General features: G+C 45.1%; 1 protein-coding gene across 1 annotated transcript in view; it reads left to right on the top strand.

Annotated features, from left to right (window-relative positions):
• RPTOR (regulatory associated protein of MTOR, complex 1) overlaps nt 1-24,609 on the top strand; it is a 455,351-nt gene that overhangs the window by 191,106 nt on the left and 239,636 nt on the right. Inside the window, exon 7 of the mRNA XM_015408620.1 lies at nt 167-311. Coding sequence (XP_015264106.1) covers nt 167-311 — 145 coding nt within the window. The remainder of the gene's footprint in view (nt 1-166; nt 312-24,609) is intronic.

Here is a 24,609-nt window from a genome sequence, read left to right as displayed (position 1 = left end):
GATTTGCTTGGCTCTTTGAGCCCCCTGGATGATTGACTCCCTTATTCCTCCCTTCTCAGCAGCCCTGCTTGCCAGAGAACATTCACATATTCAGATCTCTCATTTTATCATGGTTTTTATCACTTCTCTTTATACAAGCCATCCCACTTGTGTCTTTTTTTGGCAGATCTTTTCCAAAAACTCTTCCGGCAGGACCTACTTGTGGCAAGCCTCTTTCGTAACTTCTTATTGGCAGAAAGGATCATGCGGTCTTACAACTGCACACCTGTCAGCAGCCCTCGTCTACCTCCAACTTATATGCATGCCATGTGGTAAGTTGCTGACCGAAAATTACCTCATGTTCTAAAGGTTTTGCAGACATGCCTCACAGAAGCTTCCAAAGTTGTAGTCACTTCCTGAACCTCTTCAGCACTTTGTGGATGATTCATAGATTAGAAATGAAAGGCCACATGCGACTGAATATCCATTTCCAAACACCTGCTTTCCTAGAGGTACTGAGCAATACTCTTTTGGCTGTGTCAAATAGCTGCGGCAGGGGGGAGGGGAGGGTAGTAGAAAGCTGGGATAGAAAAACTGAAAGATGTTTCATTCTGTGGAAGCCCAGCTTCATTTGGATTGTTATGCTGCATTGGGTTGGAATTCGACTATACAAATGCTTCTGTGTCACTTTATTCTGGGTGTAAAACTGTGGTTTTAAAGAAAGCTCAAGAGAAGATTTGCACATGTGCAACAGGCCTTTTCTTCAACACAGTTGGCTCCTGCTCACCTGGCATTAAGGAAGAGGTTTTTAAAGCAGAGCAAATATAATCTAGGATGGCTTCAGCCCCGGCATCTTTCCTGTCAGAAACGAAACAGTAATAGCAGCTGTATATTGACAAAGAGGCTGTGTTTTTAGAGACTGCAAAGATGACACAGTGCTTTCATTATTGTGTAGCTTAATGCAGAATCTCTCTGTGATGTAGTTGAAATTGACACAGGTGGTGGTAAAACAGTGCTGAAGTGCCCGCAGCATTTGTTTCCTGTCATTGTGCTTTCTTCTAATATGATGAATGAGAGTGTAAATGGCATGGTTATTATGAAGAGTTTCTTAAATTAATTTCTGATTAGAAACAAAGGAAGGAGGGGGGGAATCTAGCAATTCTCTTCGTGAATCTGATGCTTTTCCAATTAGAGCCATGTATAAGAAAGCACAGTTTCAGTGGAAGTGCCTTTACTGTCTTGCATAAAAGGTTACTAAAGCCATGCAGTAAAGGGAGTGAAGCATACTTGATTTATGTGGACTTCCAAAAAGCTCTTGATAAGATTTCTCACTAGAACTTGTTTAAAGGAGTGACAGAATGAGTGAAATATACATCTGGTAAGGAATAGTAGTAGCTGAGGCAAAAGCAATAAGCAAGAGGCACAGTACAAGAGGCTGAATTGTTACCCCCACCCTTGGGAGGGCAGTACTTAAAGTAGTAAATGGAAACCAGAAGACTCTTGGACTGTTTTAAAGCTGTCCATTAACCACTAAACGAAAAAAATGTGTGAAAAACTATCAGTCTTTCCACTAGTCATTCAGGGCAGATACCTGGTGCTGGTGAAAACCTTGTAACCCAGTCACAATAATTCAGTGTTGTCTTTTAAGGATTTTATTTAAAATCACTCTAGTTACTCTTGAGCAGATTAAATAAACCTGAATTGTACAGAAAACACTAGCACATCTTATTGTATTTTTGATGTTTTATTGTTTGATGTTATTTTATGTTTGATGTTTTATTGTGATTGTGTATCACCCAGAGCCTGCAACAGCAGCGGCTGGCCGATCCACAAGTAGTAGTAGTAGTAGTCGTAGTAGTAGCAGTAGTAATTATAATGATAATAATAATATATGTAAATGAAATTATAAATAAGTATACATGTAATCTCTTCTCCTACTTATCGTGCATTTAAAGATAAAATGCAATCTCTAACATTCTTACCAAGCCTTTTCAGAAATTATACGACAATGTTACCACAACCCAGATTTGCGAGATCCTAGGGTTTTAGGTTGTTGCTATCTTATATAGACACAATTGCATCAGCCTCTCACATTATTTTCTTTAACCACCTAATTCATTTTCTCTAAAGATGTGATATTAGATACCTCTGAGCATCCCAAAGAATAATTGTTACAAACTTTGTTCCATTTGTTATGGCATTTATTCTGGACATAAAACCATTGATTCTAAGTTATCTTTCACAAGGCTGAAGCTGGAACAGTGAAAAAAATGCATGTTTGCTGTTTTACACAATAACCTAAAAGCAAATTCTCAGGCTTACTGTGTCAAAACATCCTAAGCAGGGATTTAAAGTGAAAACTTGCATCAGGATTTAGTTGTGGGGACAATATAATAAGGAACTGGTCTAAGATAGGATCTTGTGACACCTTTTACCAATAATTTGCAGGAGGCAGCAGACAATCAGTAACAAAAGTACAATGAAAACAGATATAATGAGAACCATAAGACAACATGTAAAGTATATAGCAAGTGTTTAGATTTTTCAGAAGTGTCTCATGGACTTAACGAAACGTGTCCGGTATATAATCTCTCCTTATATATAATGCTGTTTTTGGGTGAATGTTCCACATGCTCCCACAGCATTTGGCTTGCTCAACTGCCACTTGGAAGGTCTGCCAATCCCCTGGCTGCATTGCCTCACTGCGTTGCCTCAGTCCCACCCACAGAGCCGACGGCCAGTGTCTTGGCCTCAGTCTGGAGGGAGCTGGCGAAGGGGATGGACACTCCGCTGGACGGAGGCTTAGGAGGCAGCCTGGTGTGGTATAGGAGAGCACCCCACTGATTATGAGCGACGGGGATTCCCTTTTCTCCTCCGCACTTCGTCCTCAGGAGTTCCTTTGGTTTTCTTTCTAGGCAGAACTAGGAAGTGGCGGCAAGCACGGGAAGCACTTTACTGCCCCTCGCAGCCACTCTCCCTCGGCTGCAAGGCCGGCACTTCCTCAGGGAGAGAGCTCATCAGGCGGCCCCACAGAGAAAGCTGGCTGCCGCCTTTCAAAGGCTCCCCCCCACCTTCCTTCAGCAGCAGTGGGGAGGGTCTGGCCAAGAGGAAAGGAGTTGCGGCTCCTGGGAAGCCAGACGGTGGGAGGAGGAGCGGGAAGGAGTTGGTGCCTAAAGTGCCATTGGAGCTACACGCACCACTGTGGGCAGAGCACGAACTGCAGGCAAGATTTACGGAAAGCCCCGGTAGGAGATGCCAAGGGGTTGCCAGGCACGTGGGCATGGTGGCTGGAGACGCTCCCCCTCTTCCCTCACTGAGGCGGCCGAGCACCTTGGAGAGGCTCCGGGGCTGCCTGCCAGTCAGCGGCCACCTCCGTTCATTGAGAAAGAGCAGGCCGGGCACAAAGGAGGCTGAGACCCCCTGGAGGCAGCAGCACCAGCAGCAGAAGCGCCCTGCTTTCCCCACATCTGGCCCTGGCGTGGTCTCCAAGGCAGCGGGTGGGAGCCGACCCCGATTGGCCCGGAAAGACAAAGCCTCCGAGTGCACAGGCCAGCCCAAGCAGGCCTCGCCAGAGCAGCAGAATCCCGGCGGCCACCAACGCACCCACCGGAATTTGCAGCCGGACAGCGAGAGGTGACAGTGGGGCTCTCAATGACAGAGGAGTGCCAGAATACCTGCTGGGTAATACCGCTCGCCTCTTTTCCACAGCGTGCTTGGAGGAGGCCGAGACCGCCTTGCGCCGGTGCTGGCGGCAGCAGCACCCTGCTTTCCCTCACCTGGCCTTGGCGTGGTCTGTCCAAGGTGGGCGGGAGCCAACCCTGCTTGTCCTGGAGAGACAAAGGCTCCAAGCGCGCAGCCTGGCCCAAGCAGCAGAAGCCTGGCGGCCACCGATGCACACCCAAGAACGTGCGGCAAGAGAGCAAGAGGCAGCAGCGGCACTCTGAATGACAGTGGAGCGCCAGAGTACATGCTGGGTAACACCACTCACCTCTGCCGTGGCTCGCTCGAAGGAGGCCGAGACCACCTGGAGGCGGAGGTGGCTCTGTACGCCTGCTGAGGGCCCCTCTTTCTAGAGCTCGTTGTATTGCTTTTATACAACAGGCTTTGCTCCTAGTACAGTATATAAATCACTGTGTGGTAGATTATGACTGGTTGACAGCAGTGATAGACATGTGAACTTCTAAAACATGAGGCTGCAGAAGGCTCTGCCTTGGCTGTTTAGAGTGCTTTTAGAGCTGTTCCTGAATGGTGGGCAACACCTCTGGCCACTTTTTTTACCATTGTAAACTTAACAGGGCATATGCCCACAATATGGACTAATGCAATTATAGTCCCGGTTTTTAAGAAGGGTGACCAGTCAAACCCTGCAAATTTTAGACCTATCAGCCTCCTTTCTGTCATTTGCAAATTTACGCTAAATTATTACGAAACAAACTCTACAACTGGTTAACAGCTCAGAAATTTATCGGCCCAGAGCAAATCGGCTTTAGGCAGGGGAAATCAAATTTGGACCACTGTTTGGTTTTTTCTCACTTAGTTAATAAGTATACAAGGTGCAGAAGATCCAAATTATATGTGGCATTTCTGGACCTTAAAAGGGCTTTTGATTCTATCCCCAGGAATCGCCTCTGGGAGAAAATGGCTAATACTTCCCTGGACAAGAGACTCCTTTTTTTAATTAGCAGACTTCATATGTCCATCTCATGTCAAATCAGATACTCTGCTTCAGAGAGATTTAACCCCCAAAATGTCTACCAGCAAAGGTGTCAAACAGTGTTACGTTATTGCACTCCTGCTTTTCAACTTTTTCCTAAGTGACCTTGCCCCCTTTTTAACCCAAGTGGATGGGCATAGTCCCAAACTGGGTTCTGCTAATGTCCCAGTTTTGCTTTATGCGGACAATGTGGTTTTATTGTCATGCTCCCGAGTGGGTTTGCTCCACTTATTGAATTGCTTCCAAGAGTACTGCAAAATCAACCAATTAGAATTAAGCTACGGAAAATCCAAAGTGCTAGTCTTCTCCAAATCTAGGAAGCAATTTACCTGGAAGGTGAGCAATTACGAGCTTGAACAAGTAAAACACTTAAAGTACTTAGGTTTGCATTTTCAAGCCACTGCATCATGGACCCAACAACATAGAGTAACATAAAGCAAATGTTAACGCACGTCTGCGTTTTTATTTTTCTGGAAGAGGGAACTAATATGTTCCAGCTACGCTAAAAATCTTCAACCTGAAAATAGGCCCTCAACTACTCTACGGAACCAATATTTGGATTGAATCAATAAGGCAGTTGAGCAGGTACATTCAGGTTTTCCACGGAAATCTTGGGTATTCCTTCTTGTGTCCCGTATGCGGCTTTATGCCTAGAATGTGGCCAAAACCTTATGACTTCAAGGGCGTGGTTAATGAAATGTTGTCTTCGATTACATTATAGATCTGATCCCTCTAGTTACTGCTTCCAACTTTTGACTGATTCTAACTACTCCCCTTGGTTGGTTATTATTGAAAATAAATTACAAACACTGAATATCCCTTTCGAATCCTTACTCTTACTTTCTGAATTAGAGGCAATGCAAACAATAAGGGGCAGACTATTTAAGGCAGAGCTATTTGAACTGTAAAGGTAAAGGTAAAGGTTCCCTTGCTCGAAAGCCAGTCGAATTCGACTCTAGGGTTGCGGTGCTCATCTCCGTTTCAAAGCCGAAGAGCCAGCGCTGTCCAAAGACATTTTCATGGTTGTGTGGCCGGCATGACTAAACACCAAGGCACACAGAACGTTGTTACCTTCCCATTGAAGTGGTACCTATTTATCTACTTGCAATTTCTTGCTTTCGAACTGCTAGGTTGGCAGGAGCTGGAACTAGAGACAGGAGCTCACTCCGTCATGCGGTACACTCGGGTCTCGAACTGCTGAACTATGGACCTTCCACAGCCTGCAGTTCAGCGTCTTAACCACTTGAGCCACCGCAGCTCAATGCAGCTAATAAGACATGCTCCCCTCTAAGTCATGGGATATTGCCTACTGTGGGTCATCCTGCTAGCTATTTCCACCAACTTCAGACTCCAGCATTACGTAGAACCTTTTCACTTGCCAGGTTCAGTGCTCTCCTTTCAGCGATCTTAACTGGGAGGTTTAATAGTATCCCTTTTGTTAATAGACTATGCGCCTGTGCAAGCGGGTCAGTTGAAACGGTGTCTCACGTATTATTGGAATGCCATTACTGTGCCAATATTCGACACTGCATTTTATTGTCACTACTTGGTGGTATCATAGAGCTTCCTGATTCACGCAAATTGCTTTATTTGCTAAACAGCGATGATGAAAGTATAACCGTTTCTGTGGCAGAGTTCTTGCAGGCTGCTCTTTTTATACGTAGTACAGTATTGTAATACAAAACTTGTATTCAGGAGATATGAAACTGAGACTTATTTTACATTGATTCTAGACTATATTAGAATGGTTTTTTTCCTCTTTGATTGGTATTCATTCTTTACCTTATCTTTTGTATATTACTCTTATTAATGCCAATGCCAATAAAGGTAATTGAATTGAATTGAGAGTGCTTTTAGTTAAAACAAAAATTCAGATTGCAAGAGGGGGGGTCACATGTATATAAACGTTCCTCATTTGTCTCTCCCTCCTCATACTTTTCATGGGGAAATGTTAAATCTGATTTTTGCCCTGTGAAATAGAAGCAAGCTAAACAGTAAAGCACATATGGGGCCATAAAAAGCAAATCATACTTGTTGAGCCCCCCTGTGCTTTGAATGCTTGAGATCACTACTGGAATACTGGCTGTTTTCCCATGAGAAATACTTGGACTCTGCTATAATATAAATAGGTAATTTACTCAGATGCATAGGTTTAGAACACATTAATCTGTTTTCTTTGGGGATCTGATATAAGGCTTTAAATATTTTTTTTCTTCCTTCTCTCCCCCTTCCCCCCACTCATTGGCTGATGTGTGTATATGTTGTTCCTGCATGCCTTTGTGATTGCAGTGTTTTCTTAGTTTTGCTGTAGATCAAGAGAGCAAGATATCCAGCTTACCAAGCCCTTTCCTATGGTCTACATGAGAGAACTTTAATGAAGATGGGGCATTATTCTTTGCAAAAGAGAAAGGGAAAAGGCCTTGGCAGGCCAATCTAACCCGCAACTAGCACATGCACACGCGCGCGCACCCCCTTCTGTCTGAATATATGTACAGGGTATGGTAGGAGTAATTCTTTTGGGAAGGGGAAATGAGCCAGTTGATTTAATAATGGGCAAAGAGGTGTATGGCAATAGGACTTCAGTACACTAATGAAGAAGAAGTGGTTTCAGGCAGTGAAAGACTGACCTCTGTCCATTCCCCATTGTATCCGAGGTATCTTATCATAACCCTCTTATCTGACAAAGAGCTTTGGCTTAAGAAAGTTTATCCATGGAAAAATGTGTTGTTCTCTAAGGTGCTACTAGACTGGAATTTTGTTCTACTACTACAGACTAACATGACTACCCACCTGTAACTATCATAGCCAAGGTAACCCAGGTTGCTCTGCCAGTTCTGCCTGTTGATTAATCCCACACCGGTACATGCAAAAACTTCTATCTGGATGAAGGTGCTAACCTAGTTTGCGTTACTGAGATTAATCTGTCACTGTACTTTGTCCTCATAAATTCATGGTTCTGCATCATCATAGACTTGAAGAATAATGAGAAGTTATTGTGGTCTATCAGAGTTTAGTCTCCATCACTAACAGTCTCATGTGGTAGAACCCCAGTTTTAAATGCTTTTATCTGGTGATGGGCACTATTGGGACAGATTAGAGGTTGTTAGTATACCAGCTGCCTAACAGTTTCCTTTTCTGGCCTGATCACAGTGGTCTCAGATTTGTTGTGGAGGACCTTCAGGTCCCTTGTAGTGGGAGGGAGACCTCAACCTCACTGCTGAGGCAGGGGCAATACAGACTCTTGGGGCTGCTTACATAATGTTACCGAGCTTACTCATGCAGAAGATATATCTGGCATAATGTTCTCTACTAAGTAAGTGAATGGTGATCTCTGGGTTGGGTTCTCAGTGGGTATATGAAACCACTCCAGAATTTGGATGAAATGCCATCAATATGCAAATACCATATTCTTCTCTTTTTCTGGTGAGACTGTGAATGATCTGCACAGGGGTGGCTGGAGTTAGTAAAGGGCTGGCTGAGAACTAACAAACTGAAGTTCAGATGTGGTGTTGGTTCACATGTACTGCTGGTGAGTGGCATAATGGACAATGGATGTGTTGTTCAACATGTTCTGAATAGGGTTGTACTCTGTGTTAACAAACACGCTTGCAGCTTGGGAGTGCTATTAGACCAACTCTTGTTTTGGAATGCAGCTACTTTTCATAGCATCTTTTGGCAGCTTAGGGTGATGTGCCAGCTTGCTGCCTCTTGGACAGGATTATTCTTGCCCATGCTCTGTAACATTCGGATTTGATTACTGCAGTGTACTGTACATAGGGCTGCTTTGAAAACTGTTCAAAAACATCCGTTGGTTCAGAAAATGGCTACCAAATTGTTAATTAGGAGTTGCTGAACTAAACATATTTCACCATCACTGAAAGATCTTCAGTGTTCTTCATTGTGTCCCTAAGCACAATTCAAAGTTGATTTTGATCAGTAATGCCCTAAATAGCTTGGAACCAAGGTGTCTGAGGGCCCATCTGTTCCCATGTGATCATGTCTGTGTTTTGAGGCCACCTTTAGAGGCTCTGCTCTGGTGCCCAATCTTTTGATATTAGAAAGCTTGAGATCAAGGACAGGGTTTCTTCAGAGATGAAATCCTAACTGCAGAATGCTTTGGGACACTTAAAAAGATTACCATTAAGGCCTTGCTATTCTCCCAGGTGTTTGAATGATGACTTCTTCAGTGCTGATTGTTATTTTTAAAAATGCCACTGCTGTTTTCTCTTTATAGTACTCTGGGCTTTTTTGCGCAAATTGTTTTACACATAATGATTCAAGCTGGCTTGAAGATTTTGGAAAGCCAGGATAGAAATTGCTTAAAGAAATGCATGACCCTGTTTGCGCTCAAGATGCTAATTTTCCAACTGGCTTTACAAATATCTGATTGCAGTGTTTTGTGGGTCATGAGTTTCCATTCTTGTAGATGCTAATGTTTCCTACAGATTGCTCTATCCTTAGATGATCTATGCCAAGCCACTGCTTATGTTTTGCTAGCAGGATAACTGGCATGACATGTTTTTATTTTCTCTGCATTGTGTATTATAAGCATGCACTTCGAAAATGCTGCAAGCACTTCTTAGTATGATACTTGCAAGCTATCTCTTATTTCAGATGCAAAGGAGCCTAATGGAACATTATCTTTGCACTGACACTGAGTGAATGTGACATTGCAATTAAGTTTTGAAAAAACTAACTTCATCTTGTTATTTTCATTACTGGCTGTATAACACAGTGCCGTGAAAAGAGGACTCTGCCTTTTGAAGTCCATAACTCCTCAGTTACACATCCATGGTGTACATTGCTCTTCTCATCTTCCTATTCATTCCAATCATTAGAACATTTCTCTTGGGCTACCATCTACACTAGGGAAAGTGAGCCATTCATTACTAATTTGAATTAATTCTAAGCTTTCTATACACATTGCCCATCCTCAGATCTGCTTCTGGGAAGGACTATAAAATGGGCTTTTCCAGACAGAGGATGCTTGTTTTGCATTTGTAGCACATAGTCTGCATGTGCCTTTAAAGCTTTCCGGAGACATTTATTTCCCCATTACTCAAAACAGCAGTATAGTATTTGTTGCTAGATGGACAGGGTTCTTTCCGCATATAGTTCATCATTGCACTTGCTGCATAAAATGATGTTGTTGCAGTAGCCACAGGGTCCATTAAACAACAGATGCTTTTAAGCATACTTGTTCCACTGCGTTGCCACAATTTGGAGATTGCAGAACTCATTGTACAATGGGAAGCAGTTTGAAAGCTGCTGCAATAATTAACATGGGCCCCGGTCACACTGGGGGGAAAGGTGCGGCTGAAGTGCGGCTTTTTTGAGCTGCATCAAAAGAGATGCGCGGCGGCGGGATCAGACAGATCCCCCGAGCTGCCACGCAGTTGCTCCCCGGCACAATCAGATGCCGGGGGGGGGGAGCCACAGATCGGTGAGCGAGGCAGCCTGCTGCGCACGTGCGCGCATGTGCAGTTTGGTCGGGGGGTTAGCATGCTGCCGGAGACGGGTGTGCCGGCGATCCCACGGCTGCCTCTGCTGCAGATTTTCAGGTAGGTAGTAGTGTTTTGTAGGGGGTTTTTGATCTGCATCTTCGGCCGGAAGAGACAGATCGGGGACGGGTGGGTGCCACTTCCCAGATGTTGCGGTGGGATCGCGCCCTCTTGATGCGCCCCCGATCCATCCCTCTTGCGGATCAAAGCCTCCCGTGTGACCAGGGCCATGCATGAGCTTTGGATGTTATGACTCTTATTCAAGGCCACTTCGGTGGCAATGGCTCTCAGTTTGGGTCTAAAGGAATATCACAGCCCCCACCACTGAGCACTGCAGGAGGAGAGATGGTACTCTTATCAATGGACCCTAGGAGTCAACAACGGAGCTGCTGGGGCCACAGCTGCAGCCTGATGCAGTCGTTAAGCTACTGAGCGGCTAGAAAAACCTAATGTAGATGACATCATTTCCGATTGCTGGGTTCTGCGAACCCTTCCGTAGCTGAGTGATTGCATAGTACTGAAGCTGTGACCATGGCAGCTCTGCCGTTGTCTTCTAATGCTGGCCGGTAACAGGCGCTATCTCCCCTCCCCAGTCAGCAATGGGAGCTGGGATATTCTCTCTGACCAACCCCATGAGCAACTGCTGTACTTTGGTGACCTGATTCAACACTAAACTGACAAAGATTAGTGTATCTGAATAAGTTTGCTTGCACACAAAAGCTTCTACCTTGAATAAAATTTTGTTGGCCTTAAAGGTGCTACTGGACCCAAACTTTGTTCTGAAGATAAGTAGTACATTTTCTCCTCCTTTCATGTAGATGCTGTCCCATCCCCTCCCAACCTTCAACCTAGCCAGATTTCAGAGACTTGTTAGATGTGGTTCAGCAGCATTTGTGGAAAAGAAGGGTTAGCATAGTTGACAGCCTATCATGGCAATGTGCTGTTCCACTCTGAGTGCACAAAAGGAATGTACATATGCTGTGAAATGTTTTTCTACTTGACTTGAGCATTTCTCATAAATAATTGTAGAAGCCCTTTTTAGATGTAAGATGGCAACCATTTCTCCCTATCTTTTGCTGTCTGTATGCCTAAAGAAGATTTTCTCCAGCTGTGCTCTCACTGTGTAGAAGGGATTCCTCTCTTTACTTTCAGAACAAACCACATGAGATTATTGTTGATATCTGTCTTCCACCTTATTTCTGATTTATTTGTATTATGCGTCTTGTAAGAACTTATAGTTCCTTCACTATTGATAATCTTATGTCCTCCTCACCAGCTGGAGGTCCAGGGTTCAGTAGCACAGTCAAGAATCATAGTCCAAAGTCAGGTAGCAAGGTTCCAAGAACTTAAACAAGGCAGATAACTGGGATGATCATCAGCAAAAGGCAGACAAATTGATCCCACGCTGACTGCAGCCTTAAGTAGGGAGTTTTCTTACAGGTGTTGCGGAATCCCAGAAAAGCAGGTAAGCTCCCCTACTCATGAGGAGTGCTGGAGCTCAGATCCTGTAGTGATTTAGCTGTCTCTCCTAGCACTTCTTTATCAGTGGAGATGCTTTGGGCTGCTAAGTACACACTTCTGTACTTTGTCCATGACTCAACCCTAGCCCTTTAACTCCTCTGCTCCTGGGACTGTGGAGGGTCTGATCATGGTAGGTCCATGCTTGGGCCTCCAGGCCTGAGGGTCCTGGTGGCTCAGGGCTCCTTTGGGGAGGCACTGGAAAGTCCGTCTCACTGAGAGGATCTTCCAAGGCAGGGCTTGGGGGCAGATTTTTTTAAAAAATAATTTTTTTTTGATCCAGTAGAGCAGGGGTTGCCAACCTTTTTGAGCCCGTGAGCACCTTTGGAATTCTGACAGTGTTGAGGGCACAACCATAAAATGGCTGCCACAGGAGGCAGGGCCAGCCACAAAATGGCTGCTGCATCTTACCTTCACTCACGCAGCGAAGATCCTTGTGCTGTGGTGACAACTGCTTCCAAAGCAATCTGCACAGCCAGTCAGAAGCCCTGCTGGGCACATGGCCCTGCCTACTTTCTAAAAACATTTGGCAGGCACCAGGAAAGGTACTGGCTGCAGCCATGGTGCCCACAGGCACCATGCTGGGATCCCTGCAGTAGAGCAAAGGGACTCCATAGACACCACGGGGCCTGCCGTGTGTTTTTAGAAAGTGGGTGGGGCCAGGTGGAACTTTTTGAGTTTTTGATATATATGGTATAATGCGGACAGTGGTTTTACATAAAGTACCTCACATGTGCAAACAGCAAAGTGATATTCTAAAATCACAGTGGGACTTGATTCTGACTAAAGGCATTCAGGTTGCATGGCTAAAATTGGAACTTCTGTTGAAGTGATCAGATCTGGAACGGCTGTTGAAGGGATCAGATCTCCCCAGTTTTAATGTATTTTTCTAATTCAGGTAGAAGTTGATAATAACATCACTACACAAAATGTTGTTCACTTTTCAAAAATCATTATGTTCCTGTCACAATCTGGCTCCAATGGCAGTCATTTTGGGGGGGGGGGGTTTGCCTCCCATGGCAGCGATTTTGTGGTTGGCTCTGTCTCTAGTGGCAGCCATTTGGTGGTGGTGCCTTCCACCCTCAGTCAAAATTCCAACGGTGCCGCGAGGTGAAAAAGTTTGGAGACCCCTGTAATAGAGGCTGACATTTGTGTGTTTGTCTGATGTGATCCAGAGTTTCTCTACAGGGCATGTGGAGGGGGGGGGGGTGTAGCCAAGGCTTTGGTTTTAAAACTCATCTGCACACTTAAGGTAAATGGAGGATACAAGATTCATTGGGATGGGGAAGTTAGAAGTTGGGATATAGTATTGCCAGCATATCATTTTACTATGATATACAGAAACAAATATGCCTAAACCATATTTGCCCAATAGGCCAAGAACAACACATCAAAATTTTGTTTTGAATAGAGGGCATGATAGCTGATAGTCTATAAAGCCCTCAGCCGATAAATAAACATATAAACACATATTGAGTGGCTCTGCAGTTGAGAATGCAGTGGTACTTTTATCTATGGCCTGTGCAGAAAGGAAGTAAAGTGATACCGTTTATGAACCTGGATTTGTATTGGCAATGATTGTTCTTAATTTGCTGTGATTACAGATAATGTTTGTGAGTGTTATGAAATGGTCAAGCAAACAGTAATTTTTTTAGTACGATAGAAACCATGAAGTTAAAATGCTAAGTGCCATTTATGGACACCCATTCTTTATTAGATGTAACCAGCCTGAAATCCTAGGAGAGGAGGAGAGCAGAGCATAATGTAATATCCAAATTTAGAGAGAATATATGGTCGACTAAATTTGTCAGGTATGTTATTGTTATTGCTATTTTAAAGATAGGGCTTTAAAGCTTTGCTCAGCATGGTTCAGTGAGAGACTTGCTTAATCCAAACAAGAACAGCTCTAGTCTGTCCGCAATGTGTCCCTGCTCTGACATCTGGAGGGATCATGCTAAGATCCTTGTGAAGGTACCCTTTGTGCCGTGAGAGCAAAGACGTGACCCAGCTCTGTGTTCAGTATTCTTGGAACTGGATCTCCTGGATCAAAAGTCTGCATTAGGCTTCTTGAGGCTTCAGTAGCGTGACTGATTGACTCTTTCTGACCCCTGGTAGCATTCTGTCCCTGTTTAAAAGATGTCCTTTACATTTGGGATTTATTACCACATCACCTTATAGCTCCATTATACTAACCACTCTTCAAACAGATTTAAGACCATCCCTCTCCTATAGGATGGAGCAACAGGCAGCTTACAAAACAGAGCATAGGAGGAATGCAAAGGAATAAGCTAGTTTGTTGGCTTGTATGGTGGCAGAGCAGGAAGCTTAGGGCTGGAGCTCCTGCGAACCGAGTAAGTTTTAAATGGATTTTACACGGATTATCGCTCTGAATTGCTCTAAATAGTTGAATAACTGAATATTAAGAACTAGCACTCCACTGCAAGGAATGGTGAGAAGGGGAATACTCCGCCGGTGTGTCTCTGTGAAGAGGAAGAGGAAGCCTGATGGCCTGGCCTCGGTGGGACCGATGCCCTTCTCCTCGGCTTGGCATAGGGCCTTGGCCAGGACTGGAGCCATTGATTGCAGCTCTGTGAGCGGTGCGCGGTTGGTACGATCGCGGCCACCATTTTGGCACCAGGAAGGGACCGCTGCTACCCGACCAGCAGAGTGTGCGTCGTTTGGCCCGGGAGGACAGCCGGCAGTAGGAGGACTCAGGGGGGGACACTTATGCCCTTCTGAGGGCTTCCTTGCTTGAATTGAATTCCACCAGGGTGGGCCCTGCCTGTGGCGTCCAGCCCCAGGTGGTGGGCTGTGTCACCTGAAGCTGTGTCTAACCCCAGCTGGTGGGCTGTGCCATCTGAAGCTGCAGCGTTCACCCCTTTAACTGCGACGTTTGCTTTGAGCTGGTGGGACTTTGTTCCTGGGATTGTAACACCAGTGTCGGGTGTGTGGCCCCCTAGTGGAGGTTATCCTGATTGCAGCATCCCCAGTCGGTTTGTGACATCTCTTCCCGGCCGATGGGGCTTCGAGGCGGCAATCTCCCTGCCGCCCCGTGACGACAACGATAGGGCCTGGGCACTTAAGAAGACAAAGGCGACCACCACTGACAATGACGGATCAGGGACGAGAGTGACTGAAGCCCAGGGGAGAACCGCAGAGAGCCAATAACAAGAACCTCCCGTACACTAGCATGTGGAATGAGAAGACTTGGAACTAGTATAATGCTTGCAACGGAGTCCATCGATGCAGTTGATTGCTGCTATTAGCTGCTACTACTTTAGAAGTGGTTGAGTAGTCAGCCCTAAGTGAACGGGGTATTAATATTAACAATTAATTATTTGAGGGAATAAGTGTGCTAGTGGGTTTGAATAAATTAATTGTAGGGAGCTAAGAGTTAGGTGCTGTTGTTGCTCGAGTTTGGAGTACTGTTTAGCGAGAAGGATTTGTCCTCTGTTATAAGACCGTCCAAAATAATTTGTAATATAATATTGTGGTTGCTATTATTATCTAAATTAATTTAGTGTTAGTAGATAAAATAAAGGGGGGGTGGGAAGGCCTTTATTTACTTACTGGCCGATACTGATGATTCTGGCAATCAATTTCTGTGAGATTTTTGTGGGGTAGGATAAGTTGAGTAACTGTAGTAGTAGCAATTTTGTATTTTGTATGTTGCATGTTATTGTACCCTCTAATCTGAGCAATACATTGAGCTTGCGGAGACCACCAAGGGCAACGATGCGGGCCAGGGAATTCCAGTGCTCCTGGGGAGGGGAAAGTATAGCGGTGGGAGCAGGCGGAGTATTATGGGAAGAGGGCGGAGAAACAGTAAAGCTCAGTCCTCTTCCAGCCTGCGTCCCATCCCTAGGGAGGTTGGCAGTGGGGCTAGGAAATGTAACCCCCCTCCGACATTGGTGTTGTGTAATGCCAGGTCTATAAATAGTAAGACCATGGTCCTCAGGGACTTCCTGCAACAGCAGAATGTGGACCTGGCAGGCGTGACCGAGACCTGGGTGAGGGAGGAGAAGACAGTGGCTCTCTCCCAACTTGCCCCACCCGGGTTCTCGGTCCTTCACCAATCTCGGACTAGGGGGCGGGGGGGAGGAATAGCACTATTAATCTGGGAGGCTTACTCCTTTAGGGCGCTTTCATCTCCGAGGATCACGGGCATTGAGTGTGCTGGCCTGGTCTGGGAGGCCGGGGAGAATTTGGCTGGCGTACCGACCGCCTAACGCACCGGCCAGTAGCCTGTCGTCCCTGATAGAGGCCGTAGCAGGCTGGGCATTGGAACACCTTAGACTGATCGTCCTGGGTGATTTCAATGTCCATGCTGATGACGCAACCTCTACTCAGGCAGCAGACCTGGTGTCGTCCATGGCGGTGCTGGGAGTCTCCCAATATGTAGTGACCTCCACTCACCAGGCAGGGTACATGCTCAATTTGATCTTCACGGCAGGGGTAACAGTGGACTGCGTCACTGCTTCGGCAATCCCATGGTCGGACCATCATGGCCTAGGGGCCGGCCTGAATGTCTCACTCCAACCCTGTTTAACTGGCGAGCGTATTTTAGCTTGCCCGCGGAGCCAGGTGGACCTGGTGCGGTTCCAGATGGCTCTGTGAGATCCCATGCTCCCTAGAAGCTCGTTGGATGAGCTTGTGGGGGACTGGAATAGCCGGCTCTCCACAGCCTGTCAAGGTTTTCTCTCTCACCCCAGTCCAGGGATGGGAGAGAAACCAATCATTCAGCAACCATTAAACAAACCCCAGGAGAATGTCTGTACACTCTCCAGGCTTTACCAGTAGTCACTGCCACCAGGATCTCTTACACAAAGGTCCCCACCAAAGATCAGGTGCAGAGATTCCCAACTCCTGCCTGATTTATGGGACTTACCAACTTTACCAGTTCTGTACCAGGGCTGCAAACAATCAATTAACACAGTGGTAGCCTCCTTAGGCAAACGGCTTAGACACAAGATTCAGTCTTAGAAATCAGGTTGCAACAGAGGAAACAAGTCCAGATAATATTGATTATATATTATCTTTATTCAGTGCACAAGCATGTATATAACATGGGACTAGCAAAAGATAAGAAAACAAATGATATCTATAGCTTGTTCAGCTCTAACTACACAATAGAGGTATTCCATAGTTACCAGGCTTGTGTGCAAATCGTCCAAGGTCTCACCAGGGAATCTTGAAAAGGAACCCCATGGTGCTGTGGGCAGCTAAATCCAGCTTGGCTGCCTAGCAGTCTCACTCCATGTTAACAGCAAACAGTTGACAAGCACGCAGGCAGTCCAACGAACTCTTTGTTTCCAGAGAGGAACTCCTTCCTCTCATATATGATGTGCTAATATACTGGGCATAGGTCTTCCCATGCTTGTGAAGGCGCCGGCAAGTCGCTCTATCCTGGCAGAGGTGTCAAAGTGTCTTGCATATGGATATGCGGCTTAGCCATCTGGACAGGTGACAAAAATCACACTACAGTGTCACCGGCTAAGTCCATCTGGCCCAGGCAGGAAGGATTTCAGAAAAGACTTTTTTCTGTACACAGCCATCGAAAAGATCGCTCCACAGTGCCCTCTACGCTCCCGCACTAAGCTGGCTCCTTAGTACACCCAGGAGTTGCGGCTTATGAAGCGGGAGCTCAGATGGCTAGAGAGATGGTGGCGCCGAGCTCGAGACGAGGCAACAAGAACATCTTATAGGATGTTTATGAAAGCCTATGAGATGGCAGAGCTACAAAGAAGGATTTCTATGTGGTGGCAATTGCGTCCACTAGCTCTCACCCAGCCCAAATGTTTGGGATGATTTGGTCAATAACTGTTCTGCCTCAGGGCAGACCAAATGATAAGGAATTGGATATTGGCTGTGAAGCTTTTGCAAGCTGAGTGAGTGAGTTTGAGGCCCATTTACTCGTTTTCAGTGTTGGATTCTTTCAGCCCACTCGGCCTGGAGGAAGTCAACAGATTGCTCGCAGCTGTGCGCCCAACCACGTGCAGCCTTGATCCGTGCACTTCCTGGCTTATTAAAGCTGGCCACAAAGGGTTCCGAGGTGCTCTCAGGGAAATTATCAATGTGTCCCTCTCTGACAGGCAATTCCTGGGTGCACTCAAGGAAGCGATGGTCCGCCCTCTTCTGAAAAAAAATCTCTGGATCCGGCCGAATTTGCCAACTATTTGTTGGTTTCCAATTTGCCCTATTTGGGCAAATTAATTAAGAGGGCGGGGGCGATACAGTTGCAGGGCTTTCTGGATGACATTTCCATGTTAGATCCCTTCCAGTCCGGCTTCTGCCCAGGATATGGGATGGAGACGGCATTGGTCGCCCTGACTCACAACCTCCAGAGACATCTGGATTGAGGTGGGTCGGCGGTAACGTTGTTATTAGATCTGTCGGCCGCGTTCGACACAGTCGACCACCAGTTACTAGTCCACCACTTGCCTTGCAATGGCTTGCCTTGCAATGGCTTGCTTCCTTTCTCCAGGGTAGGGGACAAAGGGTGGTGCTAGGGGAACAGCAGTCCAGGAGACACCCACTTGAGTGTGGTGTGCCTCAGAGGGCTGTGCTGTCCCCCATGTTATTTATATGCGCCCCCTTGCCCAGATTGCCCGGAGGTATGGGCTGGGATGCCGCCAGTACGCTGATGACTCCCAGCTCTATCTGATGCTAGGTGGCCAGTCGGACTCCAGACCAGAAGATCTAGACCAGGCGCTGCAGGCTGTGGCTGGTTGGCTTAGACTGAGTCGGCTGAAGTTGAATCCAGCGAAGATGGAGGTCCTGTGCTTAAGTCGGGGCAGTTCAGGGGTGGGGATCCCACTTCCGACCTTCGGGGGGGTTCCATTGGTCGCAGCACCAGAGTTTGGGAGTGCACCTGGCCTGGATCCCTCCCTCACTATGGAGGTCCAGGTAGCGGCCACTGCTAAGTCAGCCTTTTATCATCTCAGGCTGATTAGGCAGTTGGTTCCCTTCCTTGACCGCGCTGACCATGCTGCAGTGATCCATGCGATGGTCACCTCGAGACTAGACTACTGTAACACTCTCTACATGGGGCTGTCCTTGTCGCAAATTCGGAAGCTGCAGCTAGTGCAGAATGCCGCGGCCAGGCTGTTGTTGGGTCTCCCTAGATGGGAGCACATCCAGCCTGCGCTGAGGACACTGCACTGGCTGCCAATAGCATACCGAATCCGCTTCAAGGTGCTGGTTCTTACCTTTAAAGCCCTTTATGGCCGGCGTCCAACATACCTATGGGACTGCCTTTCCCTGTATATACCCCAGAGAGCACTATGGTCTGGGTCTCAAAATCGGTTGATTCTCCCTGGCCCAACGGAGGCCAGGTTAGCTGCCACTAGGGCTGGGCCCTTTTCGATGACGGCCCCTACCTGGTGGAACGAGCTCCCGGAGGTGATCAGGGCCCTGCGGGACCTCTCACAGTTCCGCAGGGCCTGTAAGACGGAGCTCTTCCGCCAGGCGTTCAATTAGGGGCCGCTGCCATTGGATCACCCGTCCGTTGCAGCACCTGGCCCATGATCCACCATCGAGTTGTTGCCTTAAGGAAACTACGAGCAGAAGAACATCTTAGAACACTGGGAAATGGATATCTATTAAAAGTGTGTCATCTAAGTGACTTTTAATTGCTGCCAGCACTTAATGCTTGTTGATTTGTAGTGTTTTTAATAATTGTGTTTTAAGCTGTATAGATTTCTGTTGGAAGCTGTCCTGAGCCTGCTTTGCGGGGAGGGCGGGGTACAAATTTGATAATAAATAAATAAATTGTATTTTAAAAATATTCCCTGTATCAATATAAGAATGCTTGGCAGTGTTTTCTTTTGTTATTAGCTGACACCCCATACATGCATGCAGACAAAAGTGGCCATCTACTATTTTTCTAGATAAGGGGTGGCCAAACTGTGGCTCTTTCACACATATTGTGTGGCTCCCAGCAGGGCGGCTGGGGAAGCGAAAGGGAGGCATGCCTCCCCATGTGCCCCTCCCTGGGTAGAGTTGAGATGGGGGGAGCAGAGAAAGAAAGCAACTTTAACTTTAAATGTGTTCTTAAAGACCTCCCCCCTCCACTGGCCGGCTTGAAGAAGGCATTTGTCTGTTTAAATCCCTTCTCCAAGCCAAGCCAAGCCAGCCAGAAAGGGGGAGGCATGGGGGTCTTGGAAGTTGCATTTAAAGTTGCTTTCTTTCCATCTCCACCTCCCTCCCCCCATCTATTTGCTTTCTTTTCACTTTCCACCTTTCTCTCTCTCTCTTTCTCCCCTCCCTTCCTATCTAAAGTTAAATATCATTATCAATATCTGTTTTTACCCCTTTTGTTTTTATTTTTTGGCAATCTCATTTAATGTTAATAAAAAGCAAATTTGCATATTTTTCACTAAAATGTGTGGTTTATATTTGTTAATGTCTTGTGACTCTAACAACTGACATTTATATCTATGTGCCTCTTATATTAAGCAAGTTTGGTCACCCCTGTTCTAAATGTTTACAAGACTAATTAGTAGATCTGCTATTTTTCTAGATGTTTTCAAGACTAATTAGTAGAGCTGTGTGCTACCACTGTGTTACAGGTGCTGAGTTATCAGAAACTACTTAGCTCTAGCACTGTTTTCAGTCTGCACAAGTCCCTTGTGACATGAAGAAAATGCTCTCCTCTTATAACCTTGGTAAAATAAACATTAAAGGTAACATGAGAAGATAACATCCTTGGATTGAGGCACAGATGTCACAGGGATAGGTATACAAAACAGGATGTCTTATAGGTTAGGAGTTGCATTGCTGAAAAAGCAAGAGAGATTCTACATTCTGCTTCAGCCCCCAGTTCCACAGATACCACTATAACAAAGCTTGAGTGGCACCTTTAAGACCAGAAAAGTTTTATTCCAGGTATAAGCTTTTGTGTGCATGCATACTTCTTTAGATACCACTATAGTATTCACCTATTGCTATTATACACACATTCACACCACAAATATTTCTTAGAATAGATTGCTTATTTTATCATGGTGTAGTTGGTGAGTCCAAAGGGAAATCTGAGGTTGAATGGGACAAACTATTGAGAAACAACAAACATGGCAATCATTTGCTCAATGTACTCAATACAGACTGAAATGCTTAACACGCTAGAAATCTATAATGCCATCAGACTGATTGGTGTCAATGTTCAGAGAACAGGGATGCCTACTACTCAGATTTTTGCAGCAGAAAATCCATTCCATTGTTCAGAAGGAGACTTTGGAGTATTAGTTTCTTTCACGAAGGAAAAAACATAAGAGTAAGACATTATTTGTGAGAGACTGATTCAGCTCCAAAAATTAGAGAAAGCCAAACCATTTTGTGTGACAGAAGAGAACCAAAGCAAGCCTTTGTAATAGTGTTTCATTTCTGATAAAGTAGAAATGTGGGGTTGCAACGTTTCACAATTTATGGTCTGGTGTAATAAAGTGGTCTTTAAGGAAATCTGGAAGTTCTCAGCCTTTCGTTCCTTACTTATAAAGTCAACCTTTGCTGCACCTCAAGAGACTTAAACTAGAATCAAGTTAGAAGAGATTGGGATAAATTATTCAGAAGTATATTATATTCTTGCTGTATGTGTATTTGGAGTGGAAGGAGATGGAATTTTCAGGAGGAGAAATAAACACTTTATACTTTAAAGTGAAATATTGCTGCCTTTTTCTCCAGGGGAAGGTGGAAGCTAATGACAAGAATCACAGAGGCCTTTCCATACTTTAATTTTTTATGTGGAGCCATGAGGGAGTCATGCTACCTGCCTTTTCTAGAATACTGGTGTTCCTTCAAAGTAATAGCTTGCAGTTTATATTTTCATTCAGGTGGGGATCTCTTTAGTGCATCACTGAAAACTTGCCCACAAAAATGTTGGTGTTCAAAGAGAGGAAGGTTCTCCAGGCTCAGAGGTTTCACAAATTCCCCTAGTTTACATGCATTGCATGCCTTTCACTGCCTATTCACAATGCAGTGAAGTGACACCTTGCCCCGTAGGTCACTTGTGTAGAGATTACAATTTAAGAAAATGTTTGTACTCTGCTACTGCTCTGAGGTTGGTTTAATATAGACCTTCCACAAAAGCTGCAGAACAAGATTATCTGATGAGTTTTCAGCATGAATAACTAAAAGATTGGGGATTAAGATTATATGATGTGAAAAGAAACCAGAGTACTATTAATGGTCAATGGCCAAAAAAAGAAAGGAGGGATTTCTTTGTGTGGCATTAGTACCCTCAAACAGGTTTTTTAATTCCTTTTGGATCTGACAGCCATTATGTAGAAGTGGAGTCTGATGTACACAGAAGGATGAAGAAGAATTCTTTTATTAAGGGGCTTGGATGAAATGCCAATAATTCCAGGAACACATCCTCAAAAATCTTTAGGGGCACCAAGAAAGGGGTTCTTCTTTCTCTTCCTCTCCCCCCCCCCCCCCCCTTCTTTGGCTCTTCCCCAGCTGGAAAAGACAAGACAAATCAGACAATGTGCTGACATCACATCCTTAAACAGCCACTGAAATTTGGCTGTGTAATTGAGGACACAAAACCAAATCACAATGATGATTATCCTTACCTTTGAACAAGTTTCCTGATGATGCCATCTAACCAATCAATTTATCTGTGCGATGACATCACAATGTTAAATCAAAAACAATGTTTTCTACCCTCATATGAAGTAGGCAGTAATTTTCACACACACATCCTCCTAATTTCCAGATGTGTTATTTCACAAAATCTGCCTTCTTTTTTGATTCAGCTTGCTTTTTGTTTCTTGCTGGCTTTTTGTTTGTGCAACAATAAAAAATCCAGGGTTTTTTTCTCAGCAATTTTTAGATGAATTAGTTTTATCATGTATGTCTTCCAGTGAAAGTAGGCAAGTATGAGTAATTTCCTTTCACAAGTGTGAGCCTGAAGAGCCATTTTATCACCTGGTAACTTGTCACAGATATTGTGAAAGGGTTGCATATGGCCAAATGTGGGAAATGGTTTTTATATGTTAGATCTAGATTACATTCCTAATCCTATCATTTAAAATGATTTCTCAGCATGAGACTTGCTACCTGCTCAGGGACAAATGAAAACTCTGCTCCAGAAAGCTTTTGAATCAAAAGAACTCTTGCTATCTTAGATTGCCTGTTGTACAGAAATGAAGCGGTTTACACCATATTAAGCTGCATTATGACAATCTTAGCCCAGTAATTCTCAAACACTGTGTTGTAAGACTGCTGGTGTGAAGTAAGAAATCAATTCCCAAATCATTAAGGCACAAAGCACCTATGTACACAAGAGGCTGCCTTCCACATCTCTGTACCATTTACTGCTATAGCCTTGCCTTCTTCCAAGGCTCTGATGAGTCTCTGCATCAGATGTGATTGACTGGGTCAGTTATTCCTTTTTTCTTTCTTTTTTTTATGCCCCCCGAAGGGGATTTTTATTGCTTTTTCTATAAACTACAAACTAAAACAAAAAAATAGGGAGGGAACATCTACATCTAAGAAGAAAGGAAAGAAAACCACTAATAACTAAAACCCCTAGTATAGGAGATCATTACATCAGCATATATAAATGTTAGTCTAAAATGCTTGCATTACATTGAACATAGTTGATTAAGCTAAATTATTTATCTTTTTAACCATTTTTAACTGTTTAAAGACAACCTCAAGAGCATCATTTATATCACATGCTTTAAGGCACCATTCAGAGTCCTTCAGCCTTCACTTTGCTTTATCTTTTCTAATCCTCAATTGGTATTCTCGCTTAGGGGCAACCGCCCCCTTTTCTGAAGCAGAATGCTCGCCGGAAGACACAAAGTCCAGTTCACCGCTAGATTTGCTGTCATCTTCTTCTTTAGCGTCCTCAACTGGTTCTCCCAGTTGCAATCTCAGGAACTCACGCGCTTTGGAAACAGAGGTCCCGTTCACACTAGGGGATTTGGGCCGGGAGCGGGACAGATTGGGGGCGGAGCAAACCGGTGCGATCACACCACAACATCTGGGAAGCGTAGTGCTTCCGTCCCTGAACCGGCCCTTCCCCGCGAAACTCCGAATCAACTTGGAACCGCCTACCGAGGTGGTTCATCGCTCTCCACAGCCTAAACAGTCTGTTTGACCAATTCGGTCAGCAATCACTGCCTCTTCTTTCACCCCTCCCATCGGGACCCAACTCTTCCCTTTCCTTCCAACTTGGGAAGAGATTACCACCGATACCTGGGTCCTAACCATCATATGGGTTAGGTACGCCATAGAGTTCATTTCGGCCCTGACCCTCCAACACTTCGTTGTCACACCTCTGGATCCATCACTTTGTCTCGAAGTAGCCATACTTCTCAACAAGGGGGGTCATCGAAGTCATGCCGGAGGCACAACAAACTCTAGGCTTCTACTCCAAATATTTCACAGTCCCCCAAAGGGATGGCAGTGTACAGGCCATTATGGATTTCCGAGATCTCAATTGTTTTGTTCATTGCAAGAAGTTTTGAACGGTCACCCTGCAATCCATCCTCCCCCTTCTTCCAAAGTCAGGGTGGCTAGCATCGATCAACCTCCAGGATGTTTATTTTCATGTTACCATCCGACCTCAACATCAACATTTTCTCCGCTTTGTCATCAGAACCACTCATTACGAGTACAGGGTTCTTCCCTTCAGTCTCTGCATGCGAATATGATGGCTGTAGTCACTGCAGAACTTTATCATCAAGGAATCATTCTTTATCCCTATATGGATGATTGGCTTCTTATAGCTTCAACAAAGTCTCAGCTCGACCAGAATGTTCATTCTACTCTTACTCTCTTGCGCACCTTGGGACTTTGCATCAATCTGGCAAAATCAGCCATTCAACCTATTCAGGTTCTGTAGTTCCTAGGAGCCTGTCTTGATACCATCACTGAGGTGGCCTT

Source organism: Gekko japonicus, unplaced genomic scaffold (assembly GCF_001447785.1).
Source record: "Gekko japonicus isolate JY-2015 unplaced genomic scaffold, Gekko_japonicus_V1.1 scaffold57, whole genome shotgun sequence".
Classification (NCBI taxonomy): domain Eukaryota; kingdom Metazoa; phylum Chordata; class Lepidosauria; order Squamata; family Gekkonidae; genus Gekko; species Gekko japonicus.
The sequence above is the reverse complement of the archived record's forward strand: the minus strand, read 5'-3'. Positions and strand labels throughout refer to the sequence as shown.